At 41.1% G+C, this 20279-nt stretch overlaps 1 protein-coding gene across 1 annotated transcript in view; it reads right to left on the minus strand.

Moving 5' to 3' along the window:
• Positions 1–882: 882 nt before the first annotated feature.
• nkain2 (sodium/potassium transporting ATPase interacting 2) overlaps positions 883–20279 on the minus strand; it is a 575123-nt gene continuing 555726 nt past the window's right edge. The window contains exons 6-7 of the mRNA XM_073057368.1: positions 19188–19269; positions 883–3771 (exon numbers count right to left, since the gene is read on the minus strand). Coding sequence (XP_072913469.1) covers positions 3762–3771; positions 19188–19269 — 92 coding nt within the window. The 3' untranslated portion in view covers positions 883–3761. The remainder of the gene's footprint in view (positions 3772–19187; positions 19270–20279) is intronic.

Raw genomic sequence — 20279 nt, forward strand, 5'->3', positions numbered from 1 at the left:
AGATGACACCCAAGACATCCTATATGCTTAAGAGGTAATTCTGTCCTTATGTTTTTATAAACAATAGACAATAGGTGCAGGAGTAGGCCATTCAGCCCTTCGAGCCAGCACCGCCATTCAATGTGATCGTGGCTGATCATCCACAATCAGTACCCCGTTCCTGCCTTCTCCCCATATCCCTTGACCCTGCTATCTTTAAGAGCTCTATCTAACTCTTTCTTGAAAGCCTCTGGAGAACTGGCCTCCACTGCCTTCTGAGGCAGAGCATTCCACAGATCCACCACTCTCTGGGTGGAAAAGGTTTTTCTCCCCCTTTGGACAGACGAGTTAAAACGGAATGAGTTACCTCTTGCAACACACCTGGCATGAATGTGAAGTGAAAAATGGCCCTCTTTCTTCAACATAAGTTTAAAATGAAGAGCATTTTTATTTGTTTACAGACTGGAACAAATCATAGGACTAAAACTTGGCATCATGAGATCTTGTGCATGGAAATAGTAAGTAAAACAGTTGTAGTTACCAAGGTTAATGTCAAGATAGATCACTGAAGCAAGCAAGCGGTAACTTGCTTTGCTTGAATGAACAACATTAGGTTCAATCTAACTGAGGGAATCTATAATTCTATCAGATGTGGTACTATTAAAATTAACATTGCTACGACTGACGGGGAACAAGAGAAATTTCTCCCATTCCATCAGTTTGTCATTCATTTGCAGTTTATAATTACCTGTGAATTGATTTTGCAGCTGTTGACAAAAGAGGCAAATGATCAATTGTCATTGATGTTTGTGAAACAAAATATTGGTACATTTTAAAGCTAAATGTATTTTCCCTTGTACATTACTGTAATAGAATATTAAACCATTTCCCACAACAACATGGTAATCCTGAAAAAATTTATTTCATTCAAATAAAAAGGTTTTTTCAAAAGTGCTGACAGCACAAGGGTGTTCAAGTAAACAGGGATTATGCTCCCCTTCAAAGAAGAGATTAGACAATAAAAGTCAGACATTAAGAGGCAAATAATAGCACTAAATTTGATTCCAGTCATCGATTTTCTTCATCGATGTAAATCCATCAGTCTTCAAATTTACTTTTATAATTGAACATGAAATAAACTTTCCTTAACATTATCTACAATTATAAAAATAAATATTTCATTAAAATATGTAACAAAAAGAAAGAATAGTGTTCTATTTCCACCACCTGGCCACTAATCTGGTGAAAATGATTATCTAGCCTTTAAAGAGCTGCCAGGTTTTCTTGCCATTGTTTTCAGCTGGTAGTGAAGGTGAAAATCTATTTTCCAACTGTTCCTTCTGGCAACCTGCCTGTGGTATATATTGACAATCAAAACAATTGGCTTAATAATGTAGGGCAAAGTCATTGTTTAGTGATACATTTCTTACTAATGATTCTTATAGTCCTAACAAATTATGAAATGGAAATAAATCATTCTTAATATAGTCCATGTAACTTTGATAATCTTGATACATCCTTTGAAGCAGAAATTCACCTTGAGTGTGAGTCACCATATTTTACTCCACTGAACTCAATGAATAGATCAAGCTGAGTGTATCACGAGAGGCCACACAGTTACTATTGTTCAGAGACTGACAAACAATCGGTAACTCTAAGTGGTCACTGCATTGCACACAGTTTAAAATTCATTCCAGGGTGCAACGTGCTGATTCAACTTTCTAGTAAATGAAAGTGTTTCTGGACGTGGATGTCTTATGCATCTACCCCTGATGAGTTTTTATCCTTTGATCTCCACTCTACCTCAGGTTAGTTCCTCTCTGCGCCTGGTGGCACACTGGGCGGCAAACTTGCCGTTTGTTTTGATTTTTCAGTTTTTTACGAGGCCGAGTTGCAAGCTCGACGCTCAACCCAGCACGTATGGAAAAAGTGCAGGAGCCGGCCGGATTTGAATCCGGGATCACTCGCCTCGAAGTGCGGTGTAGATGTGCCACTTTCCCACCGGCCAGCCCAGTCTATCTCGGGGCCAATAATAAATTCCAAACGATCAGTCCAGGTTTTCATTTTACTAACATTACCAACAAAATCTGAGATTGAATGCAGTTTTTTTTAGAACCTAATAAACTATTAATTTTATTTGTATTAATAAAGATCTCAATCTGGACATTATCCGGCCTTGGGGGAATCACATCATAATTGCACAGATGGTAGATTCCCTGCCAGGCAACATTCCCCCCAGTTTTTGGACCCATTCCCAACGTAATCAACAAAAAAAATTAAAAACATGTTTTTTACTCACCATTTCATCCAACCTCCATCTCAAAGAAAAATGATATAGTTGAAGTGCTCTGGTGACATGTAAAAATAATGAAACAATCACTGTGCCCTATAGTATTACAAGCACAGATAAATAAACTGAAATGTAACTCCAGGCTGTGACATTTGGCATCAAATGCAAGCACTCGGCAAGAACAGGCGTTTGATCAGGCAAGTATAGAATGTTAATATATGCACAATTTACTATAGTTTAGTTCTTAATAACATCCCCCAAGCTACCAAAGAAAGCACAAACATGAGCCACAATTATAGCTAAGATATAATGTTTAAGACATAGTCTATAGCAGATTTGGATTCCAAAAACACCATGGGACCAACAGAGTGTTAATACAGATAATAAAACTGTGTTTCTTTTATACAGATAGTAACAAAGATGGTTATCACAAAGTACTTCAATAGACCGGTGCGTTAAAAAATAACAGTAAATACAATTTCTAGCCTTTAGTTTGCATTAATGAACATAATGTACATGTATCCCTGTGTTAAAACATAACAGCTGCTGTATACATTCGGATATTAAAATGTAGACAGCTTTAGTGGGTTACAGCGGAAGCAGTGGAACATGGAAACAAAACTCTCTTGACTACACTCTATCACCAACGTTTGTTTGGTTCTTGCCTTTCATCTATTTTTCATGTGACCTACAAAGGCTTTCAACTATTCATATACACTACTACAGCCTATTTCTTCCACAGCTTCACATTTATTTTTTTTGTGTAGGGACAGTAAAAGATGAGGAGGATTATTTACCGAAGAGCCAGGGGAATTTGAAGCACCTCCTGCAGAGGCTATGGTAGCAACATTACCAGGATAGACTCCATCAGCAGTCAGACAGGGAAAAAGTTTCAACATTATAACATCCATTCCCCATAAACCCATTTTTAATTTACTTGGAGATGCTCAGTCCTGAATATATTAAGGCAAATGTGGAGCTAGTACAAGGATTAGCTCACATTTGGTAGCATCACCCAATCTCTAGTAAAATCATGGCACTGGTTCAATTCACCATTTGCATCTTATCCAGCAGAAATTCTTATTTAATAATGACCTCTAAATATAAACTGTTAATCTAATTTGTTGATGAACAGTTACAGTTATAGTTGGCAATCTGACAGGAAAACTGTGCAGTCATTTTCTCACATTAGCCTGCAGAGGGCGCCAGTACTCTAGTTCAACCTTTTAGGCACCAAACTTCCACTTAAAGTTGAAACACAGAGCAGAACTTTTGCTGGTAACTGTGTGCAGTTTTAAAACTTCGAAGTCTTTCATGTTGTCTGCATTTTAGTTGGGTCTTCTGTTATTCCAAATCTCTGAGTTAGGACATCACTTCAAACATGATCAGTGTTCCACACTGAGCAATACAAAAGCCACCACCAACAGATTCTTTGAAATTAAGGTATGAAAAGTTTGAAGTCAGGAGAATTTTAAGGCATCCAGCTTCCTGCTTATTTTGACCTGAAATGATAAATTAGAAGTGATATCAATTAAAAGTTTCAAGTATTCTTCTAAGCTTCAAAGAGATTTAATAACAATTGCATGTCAATGCATTTGATACAAGGCAAAGAAATTGAGGGATTTGATTCTAAATCCTGCTATCCAGTAGATAAAGGACTATAGAAATCAAAGTAGTTTTACAGGACATATTTAAATGAAGTGGTGGGAGACAGATTTCAGGTACTAATACAGGTTTTGGACGCATTTTGCTACTTTGGTACTGTTATATCACATTCCTCATTGTGATTCAGGGTCAGACGGTCAGATCAAAAACGAGCACAAGTACTCTAATTTTAATTTAGTGCCTTCCATTTTTCTCCCCCCAATTTCAATGACAAGTGAAATCCTAAAAACCAAACTGCAGTTACAAAATGCTGGAGGAACTCAGCAGGTCAGGCAGCATCCATGGAAATGATTGAACAGTTGACTTTTCGGGCTGAGACCCTTCTGCAGTTATTACTGGGGTTTTATCAACTAAAGCAGACAGTACGTTTGCAAGGGATTCAGGTTTAACGGGCTAGAGAATCAGATAACTACTTTAAATAACCACAGAAAGTATGTCTGTCAGTTTTGAAAAAAAAATAAAGGATTAGCTTTACTTGTCACATGCACTGAAACATTAAAACCTACAGTGAAATGCGTTGCGTGTGTCAATGACCAACGCAGTCCGAGATGTACAGGGGCAGCCTGCAAGTGTTGCAATGCCTCCGGCACCAATATAGCATGCCCACAACTTACTAACCTGACTCATACATCTTCGGGACGCGGGAGGAAACCGGGACACCCAGGGAAACCCACAGGGTCATGGGGAGGGATTACAGACGGCGGAAGGATTTGAACGCCAATCTTACAGCTGGCACTGTAAAGTTATTGCACTGACTGCTGTTCTACTTTGCTGCCTGAAAGCTGAAGTAGTGAACTGCAGTGATAGTCAGAACTGGCAAGGTTGTGGGCTTTTACATAAACCAGTAATAACTTGCAGAAACTATTCAGAATAGTACAAAAAAGCTGGGCAGTCACTGCTCTGTTGGGGTCTAAACACAAGAGATTCTGCGCATGTTGGAATTCCAGACTAACACACACACACACACACACACACACACGCATGCACTGGAAATGAAAAGTGGAACTGTGATGCAAATTGAGAGACAGAAAAAATGGTCGTCCATTGCTTTGATGCCAATTTACTTCTATTGGGGTCTGCTGTTTTGCCCCTAACTGGAAGGAAGTGACAGAGCACGGTGAGGGGAGCACTAATATCAGTCGTTCAACAAATCCCGGACATACAGCAGGACTGCATGTATCTCTCACATAGCCTGGGGGAGCTGAATTCTGGTGGATGAGGAGGCCCATTGTCTTTTCCTTCTGGTACCTATGCAACACAGTAAGTATATATTGGATTGGGCCAAGGATTTCTTGGAACTGCTCCTAGCATGCCACCGTAACTTTGCTGGAAGTACAGTAGAACTTCCCTTTACGTTTGTCAACCTGCAGCAAAGATACGCAGAGGACTGGGGGCAGCTGCAAGGAAGTTCAGCAGGGTCCCAGCTTCAATCATTAACTTTAGTGGTAAAACTCCCAGTTTCACAGCAATGATATTGGTACGTACTGTACTGGAAATTAAAGTTGGAACAGCTATGCAAATGAAGACGGAGAAAATGCTCATCCATTGTTTTTATGTCAATTCTTCAGCAGAGAACATTACGGAGATCACAAGAAGCTTGGGATGCACAGGACTTAAATTTAGAGGGGCAATGATTTGATTATCTTGGGAGATTGGGAATACAAATTAAAAGCGTTTTTGCTGTATGCATTGACTAAATTTAATTAAGGACAGAAACCAGAGAGCGATGGTGACTATTGAACAGACTGAAGAGGTGTTCTGCAGGTTACCTTATTATGACCACTAATCATTTAGATTTATGTCGAGGACATGGTCTTAGGTATACATGGTATCTTTTCAAAGTGCGCAGATAATGCAAACCTGGAAATAAGGTTGGTCAATTTCGGGAATCTGATGTGATACATTCTGGAAGGAAAAATGAAGACAACTAAACAGTACACTCTCAACATGAGAAAATCTGCAGATGCTGGAAATGTGGAGCAACCAACACACACAAAATGCTGGAAGAACTCAGCAGACCAGGCTGCATCTGAGGAAAAGAGTAAACAGTCGATGTTTCAGACCGAGACCTTCCTTCAGGACTGAGCACTCTTAAAGTGAACTTTAGAACAGATGCACCTGTGGTTTAACAGTTAACACTTTGAAGGTAACAGAACAAATTGAGAAGACTTTTTGCAAGTGTAAGTTCTTTCCATTATGAACGGAGGGATTGAGTACTAAACAAGAAATTTATGCCAGGCTTAGTATTGTGCTCATTTAAGAGGTTGGAGATGATGTAGAAGGGATTTTCTGGAATTACATTAGAGACCATGGTCTTTAGTTAGTTAAGATTTCTTAAACCATGGCGCTTGCTTTACCTATTCGTAGGGTCTGGGCATCACTGGCCAAGCCAGCATTTATTGTTCACTATCTTGTACACCTCTGTCAGTCTCCTGATAACCCCTGAAGAGGTGCTGCTGAGAGGAGATTTGACAGAGATGTACAGGATCATGCCTGCAAGGTAAACGGTAAATGGAGAGAACCTAATCCCATTTGCTGATTGCTTAAGGGGCCATAGATTAAAAACTTTGGCCAAAAGCTATGCGTTTCCTCATTCACACAGAGAGCTCAGGGTGGTGGAAAGAAAACTAATCAGGGCTTTCAACAGGGAATTGGATAAGAAATTGATGGAACATAGCTTGCAGGACTGTGCAAAGGACAGAGGAATGGGGTTGTTGGAATTGCTATTCGAGGGGTCACCATGAACTCAGTGGGCTGCATCACTCCCTTTGTGAAAAATCAATTCTATTGTTCAAAGTCTAAATCTTTAGAAAATAACCAAATTATTAAACATTATTGTGCAAAGCATAATTTAGGGATTATTTAATTATTCACCATCATTTAATGATTGTATTTACAGTTCTTCAAAGGTTAACATTAATGGCAGTTCATAAATTATTTTTGTTGTGTTTGAGAAAAAATTGCGATGCCTCAAAAGCAATTTTTGGAGTGGTAATATTGTTACATTTTCATTAACATATTAATGCTATTTCAAATATTCTTCCTGTTAGTTAATTTCAAGTGGTTCTATTAGCACCAATGTTGAAGTTTGAGTAAATTAACTTGAATTTTGAGTAACCAATGAGATGAGATTCCCTCTGATCAAAAACAACACATACAAAATGCTGGAGGAGCTCAGCAGGCCAGGCGGCATCTATGGAAAAGAGTAAATAGTCCACGTTTTGGGCCGAGAGCTTTCATCAGGACAACTCTCCTGTTCCCCATGATCAGGCAGTATTAGTATTTGCCTCTAGCTACATCAACCTACCCTTCATGTAAATCCTACACTCCACCACAGTAAAGCTAAATTAGTGCAAAAATGCCTTTTGTTCTTGTGAACATTCACATGGAGTTGATATGCCAAGAAAATTTTGGTAGCACGGTTTATATTTAATGATTTGATGTGACTGTTCTGATTCAATCTTTGCATGTTTTAAACATTACCCAAATATTCTAAATTATTCAGTCACTAAGTTATCCTGTGTATTTTTATACAGAATAGTCTGTGAAAGTTGTGGCAAGTTAAGGCAGAAACTGAATGTTAAAATGATCAAATACAGTGTTTGGGTTGCAGAGCTTAATTTTGTGAACTAAATATATTATTGTCACTAAGTTGGACACTAAACTGTAATTTCTGAATAGCAGTAACTATAGTCAAAACCAGTTTATCATTTAATATTAATGATACACATTCATGGACTTTAAAAACAAAGGAGGAGGCTATTTGTTTTTTCTGCCTGTTCCAGTTCTTTGAAGAATCCAACCAATTTGTTCCAATCTTTTGCTTTTTCCACATACCTCAGCAATCTCTGTTACTTATCCAATTTTTTTCCCCAAAAGTTAATGTTGAATCCATTTCTAACAAGTTACACACTCCAGATAAGAACAACCAATTAAATTTTACCTCATTTACACTTCTGGGTTGTGTTTTGCCAGTTAATTTGAAGTTGTGACCTCTGGTTACCAAACTCACTGCTAATGGAAACATTTACTCCCCAACGTCGCCTTCAATACCTGTATCAATTCTCACGTTAATCTCTTTTTAGGAGTACCAAATAGAGCTTCTATGGTCTCTTCATTGCTTGTACAAGCTAGTAAATCCCAAGGTCACCCTCTCCTACACAGTGACATCCTTCCTACAGTATGGTGCTCATAACTAGATATGATAGAGGACAGGAACATTTTTAATTGGGGTAGGGCAAATTATGAGGCTATAAGGCTAGAACTTGCGGGTGTGAATTGGGATGATATTTTTGCAGGGAAATGTACTATGGACATGTGGTCGATGTTTAAGGATCTCTTGCAGGATGTTAGGGATAAATTTGTCCCGGTGAGGAAGATAAAGAATGGTAGGGTGAAGGAACCATGGGTGACAAGTGAGGTGGAAAATCTAGTCAGGTGGAAGAAGGCAGCATACATGAGGTTTAGGAAGCAAGGATCAGATGGGTCTATTGAGGAATATAGGGTAGCAAGAAAGGAGCTTAAGAAGGGGCTGAGAAGAGCAAGAAGGGGGCATGAGAAGGCCTTGGTGAGTAGGGTAAAGGAAAACCCCAAGGCATTCTTCAATTATGTGAAGAACAAAAGGATGACAGGAGTGAAGGTAGGACCGATTAGAGATAAAAGTGAGAAGATGTGCCTGGAGGCTGTGGAAGTGAGTGAGGTCCTCAATGAATACTTCTCTTCGGTATTCACCAATGAGAGGGAACTTGATGACGGTGAGGACAATATGAGTGAGGTTGATGTTCTGGAGCATGTCGATATTAAGGGAGAGGAGGTGTTGGAGTTGTTAAAATACATTAGGACGGATAAGTCCCTGGGGCCTGACGGAATATTCCCCAGACTGCTCCACGAGGTGAGGGAAGAGATTGTTGAACCTCTGGCTAGGATATTTATGTCCTCGTTGTCCACGGGAATAGAACCAGAGGACTGGAGGGAGGTGAATGTCGTCCCCTTGTTCAAAAAAGGTAGTAGGGATAGTCCGGGTAATTATAGACCAGTGAACCTTACGTCTGGGGTGGCAAAGCTGTTGGAAAAGATTCTTAGAGATAGGATCTATGGGCATTTAGAGAATCATGGTATGATCAGGAACAGTCAGCATGGCTTTGTGAAGGGTAGATCATGTCTAACAAGCCTGATAAAGTTCTTTGAGGAGGTGACCAGGCATATAGATGAGGGTAGTGCAGTGGATATGATCTACATGGATTTTAGTAAGGCATTTGACAAGGTTCCACACGGTAGGCTTATTCAGAAAGTCAGAAGGCACGGGATCCAGGGAAGTTTGGCCAGGTGGATTCAGAATTGGCTTGCCTGCAGAAGGCAGAGGGTCGTAGTGGAGGGAGTACATTCAGATTGGAGGGTTGTGACTAGTGGTGTCTCACAAGGATCTGTTCTGGGACCTCTACTTTTCGTGATTTTTATTAATGACCTAGATGTGGGGGTAGAAGGGTGGGTTGGCAAGTTTGCAGACGACACAAAGGATGGTGGTATTGTAGATAGTGTAGAGGATTGTCGAAGATTGCAAAGAGACATTGATAGGATGCAGAAGTGGGCTGAGAAGTGGCAGATGGAGTTCAACCCAGAGAAGTGTGAGGTGGTACACTTTGGAAGGACAAACTCCAAGGCAGAGTACAAAGTAAATGGCAGGATACTTAGTAGTGTGGGGAGGGATCTGGGGGGAGGGTACATGTCCACAGATCCCTGAAAGTTGCCTCACAGGTAGATAGGGTAGTTAAGAAAGCTTATGGGGTGTTAGCTTTCATAAGTCGAGGGATAGAGTTTAAGAGACGCGATGTAATGATGCAGCTGTATAAAACTCTAGTTAGGCCACACTTGGAGTACTGTGTCCAGTTCTGGTCGCCTCACTATAGGAAGGATGTGGAAGCATTGGAAAGGGTACAGAGGAGATTTACCAGGATACTGCCCGGTTTAGAGAGTATGGATTATGATCAGAGATTAAGGGAGCTAGGGCTTTACTCTTTGGAGAGAAGGAGGATGACAGGAGACATGATAGAGGTGTACAAGATATTAAGAGGAATAGACAGAGTGGACAGCCAGCGCCTCTTCCCCAGGGCACCACTGCTCAGTACAAGAGGACATGGCTTTAAGGTAAGGGAAGGGAAGTTCAAGGGGGATATTAGAGGAAGGTTTTTCACTCAGACAGTGGTTGGTGCGTGGAATGCATTGCCTGAGTCAGTGGTGGAGGCAGATACACTAGTGAATTTTAAGAGACTACTAGACAGGTATATGGAGGAATTTAAGGTGGGGGGTTATATGGGAGGCAGGGTTTGAGGGTCAGCACAACATTGTGGGCCAAAGGGCCTGTAATATGCTGTACTATTCTATGTTCTATACTTGTGTTGGTGCGTGGCCTAGTGGGCAAGGCATCAGACTAGTAACCTGAAGGTCACTGGTTCGAGACTCAGCTGAGGCAGCGTGTTTGTGTCCTTGAGCAAGGCACTTAACAACACATTGCTCTGCGATGTCTCCGGTGCCAAGCTGCATGGGTCCTAGTGCCCTTCCCTTGGACAACATCGGTGGCGTGAGGAGGGGAAGGCCTGCAGCTTGGGCAACTGCCGGTCTCCCATACAACCCTGCTCAGGCCTGCGCCCTGGAAACTCCAGGCGCAGATCCATGGTCTCTCGAGACCGACGGATGCCACCACCATGTTCTATACTTCTTGTAATGCCTGACCAGTAACTTGTGAAGGTTTAGCATAATCTTATTCTTAATTTTACTCTGTATCTGTATATATGAAGCAAAAGTTCCTAAAAGTGATTGTTAAAGCAATTTCATCAACTTGTGCCACATTTAAAGGTTTATTCCTGCGGTCCACTTGGAAATGTCTGCTTCTGTAATCAGTAGGTGTGGTGCTTCGCGATGAAATCTGCAGATGCTGGAAATTCAAGCAACACACACAAAATGCTGGTGGAACGTGGCAGGCCAGGCAGCCTCTATAGGAAGAAGCACTGTCGATGTTTTGGGCTGAGACCCTTCGTCAGGACTAACTGAAAGAAAAGATAGTAAGAGATTTGAAAGTAGGAGGGGGAGGGGGAAATCCAAAATGATAGGAGAAGACAGGAGGGGGTGGGGTGAAGCTAAGAGCTGGAAAGGTGATTGGCGAAAGTGATACAGAGCTGGAGAAGGGAAAGGATCATGGGACGGGAGGCCTCGGGAGAAAGAAAAGGGGAAGGGAGCACCAGAGGGAGATGGAAAACAGGCAAAGAGTGATGGGCAGAGAGAGAAAAAAAAGGGGAGGGGGAGAAAAATAAATAAATCAGTGATGGGATAAGAAGGGGAGGAGGGGCATTAACGGAAGTTAGAGAAGTCAATGTTCATGCCATCAGCTTGGAGGCTACCCAGACGGAATATCAGGTGTTGTTCCTCCAACCTGAGTGTGGCTTCATCTTGACAGTAGAGGAGGCCATGGACAGACATATCAGACTGGGAATGGGACGTGGAATTAAAGTGCGTGGCCACTGGGAGATCCTGCTTTCTCTGGCGGACAGAGTGTAGGTGTTCGGCGAAATGGTCTCCCAGTCTGACCCGACGCAGACTGGGAGACCATTTCACTGAATACCTACACTCTGTCCACCAGAGAAACGTCGACAGTGCTTCTTCCTATAGATGCTGCCTGGCCTGCGGCGTTCCACCAGCATTTTGTGTGTGTGGTGCTTCGTTTTGAACGGAAAACTTCTGCAATAAGTGTGTGGATGGCATTCGTAAATTTTACCAATAAGGCAATCTACGTATGAAAAACACAAGAGATTCTGCAGTTGCTGGAAGTGTGTTGCTGTGTATGAAACCTTCGATGTCCTCATGTGGCAAAAATATTGCTCCAAATCAGATTCTGAAACATTCCTGAAAATTATAACAATGTTACATTGAAGGTTCAGTCTAATACTTGAAAGGTTGACATAAGGAAAAGAAGAACGCATATATTTTACATTAATGATTCAAACACTATTACAGGTTTATCTATCCTTATTTTTATAGTAGAAATAAGTATTTTTAACCTCAACTACCATCAAATATTTACTTTTGTTTTAATGCAGTTTGCTTTAACTTGTGGACGTGAAGAGGATGTTTCTTACAGTGGGGGACTCTAGGATCAGAAGGCACAGCCTCAGTATAGAAGACGGTTCTTTGGATGAGATGAGAAGGAATTTATTTAGCCAAGGGGTAGTGCATCTGTGGAATTCATTGCAGACTAAGTCATTCAGTATATTTAAAGTGGAAGTTGATAAGATTCATGATTAGTAAGGGTGCCAAAGGTTATGGTGAGAAGGCAGGAGAATGGGGTTGAGATTCATAATAAATTAGCCATGATTGAATGTAGAGCCGACTCGACAGTTTGAATGGCCTAATTCTGTCCCTATGTCTTACGGCTTAACTTTAGAGTATAGGCAAGATATCAACAATTTAACCAAATAGTAAGCTGTTCTGCTTGCTCATAAGTTGATATATTACCAGGGTGGTTCCACATGGTGGTTTGATGGATGGAACTGGGAGACTGGGCAGGATGGGATGAGAAAAAATGTCACAATAGCCATCTGTGGACTCAATATGGGTTTTTCTTGCAGAAGGACTTCACAACCATAGGAGACAGAAATGTGCAGTAGTGTTGCCCATCTGTTCTCCCAACTGTGCCAAGTTCACGGTATAATGTTCTGTAGGTGAACCTTGTCAATGTACATCTGGTTATAGCCAAATTACACAATGACCTTCATGTGATGCATCATCTGTCTAATTAACTGTACACCACTTTTTGTGCAAACCCAGTAATGTTAATTTTTAATGTAACAAAAGATATTTTAATTATGGCATGACTTAGGAAGACTCCAAGAAAGATGTATTCAGAGCTGGTGGATCATCTGATGACCTTTCACAGACTGCTGACCATTAATGATTACAGAAGTTTACTTCTTGCCAGTGAAATCCTAGTCTACCATTCTCTCTGAAGAAGACAAGAAAAGGCTGGGGAGGTTGAGGAATTAGCTGCAGACTCAAAAAAGTACAATACATAAACATGTATCACAAATGGAGTGAAAAGCTGTAGATGTTACCTTGCAAGAGATTAACATTTGTGGGCTTAAGCTAATATGATGCAAAGGAATTATTACTGGAAAAATATTTGGGAACATAATATAACAGAAGTTTATCAAATTTGGCTTTTCGGGTCTATAATGTCACTTTTTTAGATCAAAGCAAATCACTTCTCTTGGTTTGCTCTTCCCTTAGGTGTTAATAATTCATACTTTTGTGCATGTTCTTAAAAGCACAATTCCTTCTACTTCAACTCAATCCTGCAACTAAGTTTTCTATACTTGTATAGATGGTAAAGACTATAGTAAATCCTAAATTTTCTTTGCACTCTTTTGTAAAAATTTCATAGTTTAGTGTAGGGCAATGCATCTGGCCAGCCAACAAAAGGGAAAAGTGTTTAATTCACATAAATTGTCATACTTTGGAATCATCCTGCATATTTAAATCATGTGCTTGGCAGCTGTAAAGTTCTTTCTCCAATGAAAGAACTAAAATACAATGCTATAAATGTGGTCCAACAATTGCCATACAAATTCATCATAATCCTTTTACCCTTGTGTTAGATTGTGCTGAAAATTATGGAATGGTAGGGACAGTTATTTTTATATAAATTATCTTTCAAATTTTTTACACTACATTTCACTGTACTAGCTACTGTGATATTAAAATAAATGTAAACATACTGATAACAGATTCCAGGCTGTGTTTTATGTGGCGTCATTTCAAAGATGTCTTTGATTTTAAAGTCATGCTAATCTCTGTTCAAACCTTTGACATTCAAATTTCTGTTTTCTTTCTCTTTACAAATGATTGATTTTCTTTTGATTCCGAGGTGATGTATTACAACTTTGTACATTTCTCAGTGTTACCTTAGTTTTTCCATTTTACATCATATCCTTTGTGATCTCATCTTATCCACATGTTCCACCAGCTGTTCGCTTGACAATTCCTGCCTTGTTACTTTCACCCTCCCGCCCCTCCCGCCCCCCCCCCCCCCCCCCCACCACCATTACAGCTGGATGGCCTTGCAAACCTTTGCCCTTATTCCTTCTGAACAAGCACAAGGACCTTTTTCAATGCCCATCTCGGAGTTTATTTATATGTCAGATCTAAAGCATGTCCTTTTTATTTGTTCTCGCATAGAACATAGGAGAGAAGGGAAACAGGAACAGGCTATTTGACCACAAAGTTGTGTCGAGAAGCTAAAAAGCAAATCGAACACACCCAAACACTAACCCCTCCTAAGCACACCATGTCCATATCCCTCCATCTTCCTACCATCCATGTGCCCATCCAAACATCTCTTAAAAGCCTCTAATGTATTTGCCTTTACCACCAGGCAGTGCATTCTAGGCATCCACAGCTCTCCAAGTACAGAAGTTACCCCTCACGTTGCCCTTGAACCTACACCCTCTCATCTTCACTGCATGTCGTCTGGTATTACCCTGGGAAACAGATACTCTCTGTCCACTCTGTCTAAGCCTTTCATAATCTTTATTAGATCTCCCCTCAACCTCCGATACTCCAGAGACAACAACCGAAGTTCATCTAGCCTCTCGTGATAACACATGTCCTCTAAATCAAGCAGCATCCTGGTGAATCTCTTCTGCATCCTCTCCAAGGTCTCAACATCCCTCCTATAATGGGGTGACCAGAACTGTACATAATACTCCAGATGTGGCCTAACCAGAGTTTTATGAAGTTGCAACATAACCTCCTGACTTTTGAACTCAATGCCTTGACTACTATACACAAGCATTCCATAAGCCTTCTTAACCACCTTATTGACCCGTGTAGCCACTTTCAAGTAGCTGTGAGTTTGGATCCCAGGATCTCTCTGCTCAGCAACACTGTTAAGGCCTTTCCCGTTAACAGCGTACTGTCTCCTTGCATTTGGCCTATCGAGGTGCAATGCCTCACATTTTTCTGAGTTAAACTCCACCTGCCATTTCTCAGCTCATATCTGCAAATTGTCTATATCATGCTGTATTCTTTGCCAGTCTTCTACACTATCCACAACTCCACCAATCGTGGGAACGTCCACAAATTTACTAACCCGCCCATTTACATTTTCATCCAGGTCATTTATATATATCACAAACGGCAGACGTCCCAGCACAGATCCAGGTGCAACTCCACTAATTACAGTCCTCCAGCTCGAATAAGTCCCTTCAACCACTACCCTCTATCTTCTATCGCAAGCCAGTTCTGAATCCAAACAGCTAATTCCTCGCAGTTCCCATGCATCTTAACCTTCTGGATTAGCCTCCCATGAGGGACCTTGTCAAACACCTTACTAAAATACATATAGATACCATCCACTGCCCTACCCTCATCAATCTCCCTCATCACCTTGTCAAAAAACTCAATCAAGTTGGTACGGTACAACCTCCCACGCACAAAGCTATGCTGGCTCTTTCTAACTAGGCCATGGGTTTCCAAATGCTCCTATATCCCATCCCCAAGAATTTTCTCCAGCACTTTCCCTTCAACTAAGCTGAGCCTCACTGGTCTAAGTTCCCAGGATTTTCCTGTTCCCTTCTTAAATAGAGGTACAACATTAGCCACTCGCCAGTCCTCCGGGACCTCGCCTATAACTAGAGAGGACACAAAGATACTGGTTAAGGGCTCAATAATCTTGTCTCTTGCTTCCTTCAATAACCTGAGGTAAATCCCAGAATGGCCTAGGGACTTACCTTCCTTAATATTCCTTAGGAGGCCCAACACTTCCTCCTCCTTGACCTCTAAACAGCCTAACACATTTATACATTCAGCACTGATCTCCTGGTCTTCCATATCCTTTTCCATGGTAAATACTTAAGCAAAGTACTCATTTGGTACTGCACTCCCATTCTCTGCATCCAAGCAAAATGTTCCTCTCTTTATCCTTGAGTGATCTCACCCTCTCCCTAGTTATCCTTTTGCTCTTAAGGTGAATGCCTTTGGATTCACCTTAATCCTACTTTCCAAGGACTTTTCATGATCCCTCCTGCCTTTTCCAATTCCCTTCTTTAGTTCTTTCCTGGCTTCTTTTTACTCCTCATGTGCTTCATTTGATCCTGACTTCCAAAGATTCACATCATTTTCTTTTTTCTTCTTAACTAAATTCATCACCTCTGCGGAGATCCAAGGCTCTGTTATCTTTCCATCCCTGTCCTTCCTTCTAACTGAAACATACCTTTCCTGTATTCTGTGCAATTGATCTTCAAACACCCTTCACGTGTCTGATGTGGACTGGCCGGAGCAAAGGTGTCCAAATAACGCTTCTTAGTTCCTGCCTAATGCCCTCATAATCTGCCCGACTCCAATTTAAAACCCTCCCACAATGACCGTACCCATCCTTATCACAGAGCGACCACTCCCTGCTGAACATCGACGGCTCCTCGGTAGAGATCGTTAAGAGCACCAAATTTCTTGGTGTTCACTTGGTGGAGAATCTCACCTGGTCCCTCAACACCAGCTCCATAGCAAAGAAAGCCCAGCAGCGTCTCTACTTTCTGCAAGGGCTGAGAAAAGTCCATCTCCCACCCCCTATCCTCATCACATTCTACAGGGGTTGTATTGAGAGCATCCTGAACAGCTGCATCACTGCCTGGTTCGGAAATTGCACCATCTCAGATCGCAAGACCCTGCAGCGGATAGTGAGGTCAGTGAGAAGATCATTGGGGTCTCTCTTCCCGCCATTACAGACATTTACACTACACACTGCATCCGCAAAGCAAACAGCATTATGAAGGACCCCACACACCCCTCATATAAACTCTTCTCCCTCCTGCCATCTGGGAAAAGGCACCGGAGCATTCGGGCTCTCACGACCAGACTATGTAACAGTTTCTTCCCCCAAGCTATCAGACTCCTCAATACCCAGAGCCTGGACTGGCACCTTACTGCCTTATTGTCCTGTTTATTATTTATTGTAATGCCTGCACTGTTTTGTGCACTTTATGCAGTCCTGGGTAGGTCTGTAGACTAGTGTAGTTTTTTTTCTGTGTTGTTTTTTACGTAGTTCAGTCTAGTTTTTGTACTGTGTCATGTAACACCATGGTCCTGAAAAAACGTCTCATTTTTATTATTTACTGTACATAGCAGTTATGGTTGAAATGACAATAAAAGTGACGACTTGACTATAGCCATCCTGAAAGATAAGGAATTCTGGTCACTTTCCCCTAACTGTGTAAAAGTCATTGGCAACATATATATAACTAGGATGCCTAAGGCTTTTGTACCGTACTGTGGTACTGTTGTACTCTCTGCCAACATGGAGCAGAGAGCAAGTTTGTAAATCTGGTGAGACAAGAGCATGTTGGGAATGGCGAAGGTGGAGTGCCATGGGAGGAGTTTGGGATATGTTGCAGAGGAGAGCCAGGGGCAGGGGCAGATGATGGGTGTAGACATAGACACACCCAGCCCTGAGACACCAGGCAAGATCATTTGATTCCAAACCATCAGTTTATTGATCATTACAGAATGTCTCTCTGGTGCCTCCCACTCCCTCCCCTCTCCCTTCCCATTTTCCAACCATGATTCCTCTCTTCATGCCCCCTTTCCACTCTCAGTCCACAAGAGAGACCCATATCAGAATCAGATTTATCATCACTCACATGTCATGAAATATATATACCTTAGACTTTTGCACAGTGCTCTAAATAGTGCCTTTATATTTAAATACTGTCCCGAGTGCTAAAAACAAATATAATAAATAAGGATTCTGAAGTGCACATGTTGGTTTCTGTGCTAGCGTTAATTACTTGGCAGCTGAATTACAGGTTAAATAGATGCCAAGATTGCAGATAATAAGATCAGCTTGTAGTAGCCACGGAGGTGGAATGAATTTGCAGTGACCAGAGAGTGTTTAACATAATGACAAGAATAATCACTGTGATCTTTGCAGTCTTTAACAGGAACTTATTCAAAAAGGAGCAAACTGATACACTAGAATTATTGGAGGGGTTTAGAGAGGGTGAAAAGTTGAATGTCATCAAAACCCATTTGTAAGTTGATTCCATGTCTGAAGATAATATTGCAAGGTGGCAACAATTAGAAAGAGAAAAGAAGGATGTTGCATATGAATGTTTAGAGAGGGCTTCATTGGTATTGGTGGAACCTTTTCTGCTAACATAAGAAGGGACTGGATGACCTCACCTCATCTCATCTGAGATTCCTGTATTTCAATGTCCCTTTATAGAATTGCAAAATTTTCTGAAACCCGAATAGATGATAGACGTCGATTCCTTTCAGAACTATGATCCCTTAGTCAGACCTGCTCTAAAGGCTTTATAAAGCACTGGTGAGGCCTCATTTGGGAGTATCGTGAGCAGTTTTGGGCCCCTTAGAAAGGATGTGCTGACACTGAAGAGGGTTGAAAGAAGGTTGACGAGAATGATTCCAGGATTGAAGGGCTTGTCAGCTGAGAGCACTTGATGGCCCTGGGCCTGTACTCACCGGAAATTTGAAGGCTGAGAGCTCACCTCATTGAAACTTATCGAATGTTGAAAGGCTGCGATGGAGTGGATGCGCAGAGGATGTTTCCTCTAGTGGAAGAGTCTAAGACCAGAGGACACAGCCTCAGAACAGAGGGGCGCCCTTTTGGAATGGAGATGAGGAGAAATTGCTTTAGCCAGAGCGTGGTGAATCTGTGGAATTCATCGCCACATGCAGCAGCGGAGCCTGTCAGTGAGTATATTTAAGACAGACATTGATAGACCAACTGTGAAAAGGATACCGGGAAAACACAGGTGACTGGGGCTGAGAGGAAAAATGGATCCGCAATGTTGAAATGGTGGAGCAGATGCAATGGGCCAAATGGCCTAATTCTGCTTCTATATCTTATGGTCTTATGATCTCAAACTGGAAAGATATGACTATAGCCATTCTGTCGGAGTTATGACACCTTGTCAATGTGTAGAAATAGTTACAAAACTATGTACATAAAACTGGACACAAGGGTGCAGTTTATTTCTCTGGGGTTTCTCTGAATTCTCAATTGAGTTTAAAGCAGTTGAAAGAAACCTATGCTTTAACTGCAAAAACAAATGAAAGAGTACTAACTTTCCCTCTCAGGGAGGATTGCAGCAGTTTATAACAGTCTTTGTACTCAAATCCAATAAAATATTCAAGAAGACATTATGGAATATTATGTTTCAAAGCAAATTCAGCTACAAGATCTACTTACATATACATGGGCTGCAGTTGTAAATGAGATGTTTTCTGTGGGCCCTGGTAGCCATACGAGTCAAATCCTCCGATGAAATCGACTGTTCGGGGATAAAAAAATACCATTATATGCCATTGGGTGTATTAATGATCTAATCCCTGATTGTACTTAACAATACAAGGTATTACAACAGAATTTCGGCAAGGCACAATCTGAAACAATCCATATCCTAACTTTGATTACTGTCTTCTTGGGTTATTCAGCTTGTAATTTGGTAGAATGGATTGTCTGCCTGATTATTATTCTGCAAGGTATGGGATTTTCCAAGATGGGAGAATAAATGTTTCCCAGATGAATTCCCTCTACAATAGCTTTATTTAATTTATTTTCCTATTTGTGCTATTTTTAATAAAAGACAGAATTGACGCAACTATATTTTCAGAGTACTCTGCAGAATTGCTCGAAGCATAATATATAAGCCAAGAAATAGTTTATGTTGTGTGTCTAATTCAAAATGCTCAAACACTATCAGTAGGATAACCACCACAGCACTGTTCACAATGATAAATATGTTCCTAAAATATTAAAGAAGCATTTTGATTTGCTTCATGTTACAAATGTGTTAGTGTGTGCTAGATATTTGCTGCAGTTGCATGTTGTCCTTGATAGTTTTGGCCAATTGGTCATTGTTGCAATCTTCTGTAGTGCCTGTGGCTGAAGGATGTTACATTTTATGAAATGTAATGGCGGAGCTGACTCGATGGGCTGAATGGCCCAATTCTAGTCCAATAGTACTGTGCAAAAATGTTAGGCACATAGATAGAGATAGCTAGGGCGGCTAAGAATCTTGCACAGTACTATATATTGTTTAAAATAGGATGGAGCTAGGGAAACGGAAACAAGAGTACTTAGCTTTGTATTGGCTCAGTAGTATTAGTAGTACTTGGTAACTGGAAAATATACAGTGCTATGCAAAAGTCTTAGGCACTCTAACTGTATATATGTGCCTAAGAATTTTGCACAGTACTGTATGTCTTACTGGATGCCGGGGTGAAGATATGTCTCTACCGAAGGAGGTGTAAGGTGCTCCTTCCATCTGCAAGTCTGCAG

The sequence above is a fragment of the Hemitrygon akajei genome, chromosome 9, assembly GCF_048418815.1.
Source record: "Hemitrygon akajei chromosome 9, sHemAka1.3, whole genome shotgun sequence".
Classification (NCBI taxonomy): Eukaryota; Metazoa; Chordata; class Chondrichthyes; order Myliobatiformes; family Dasyatidae; genus Hemitrygon; species Hemitrygon akajei.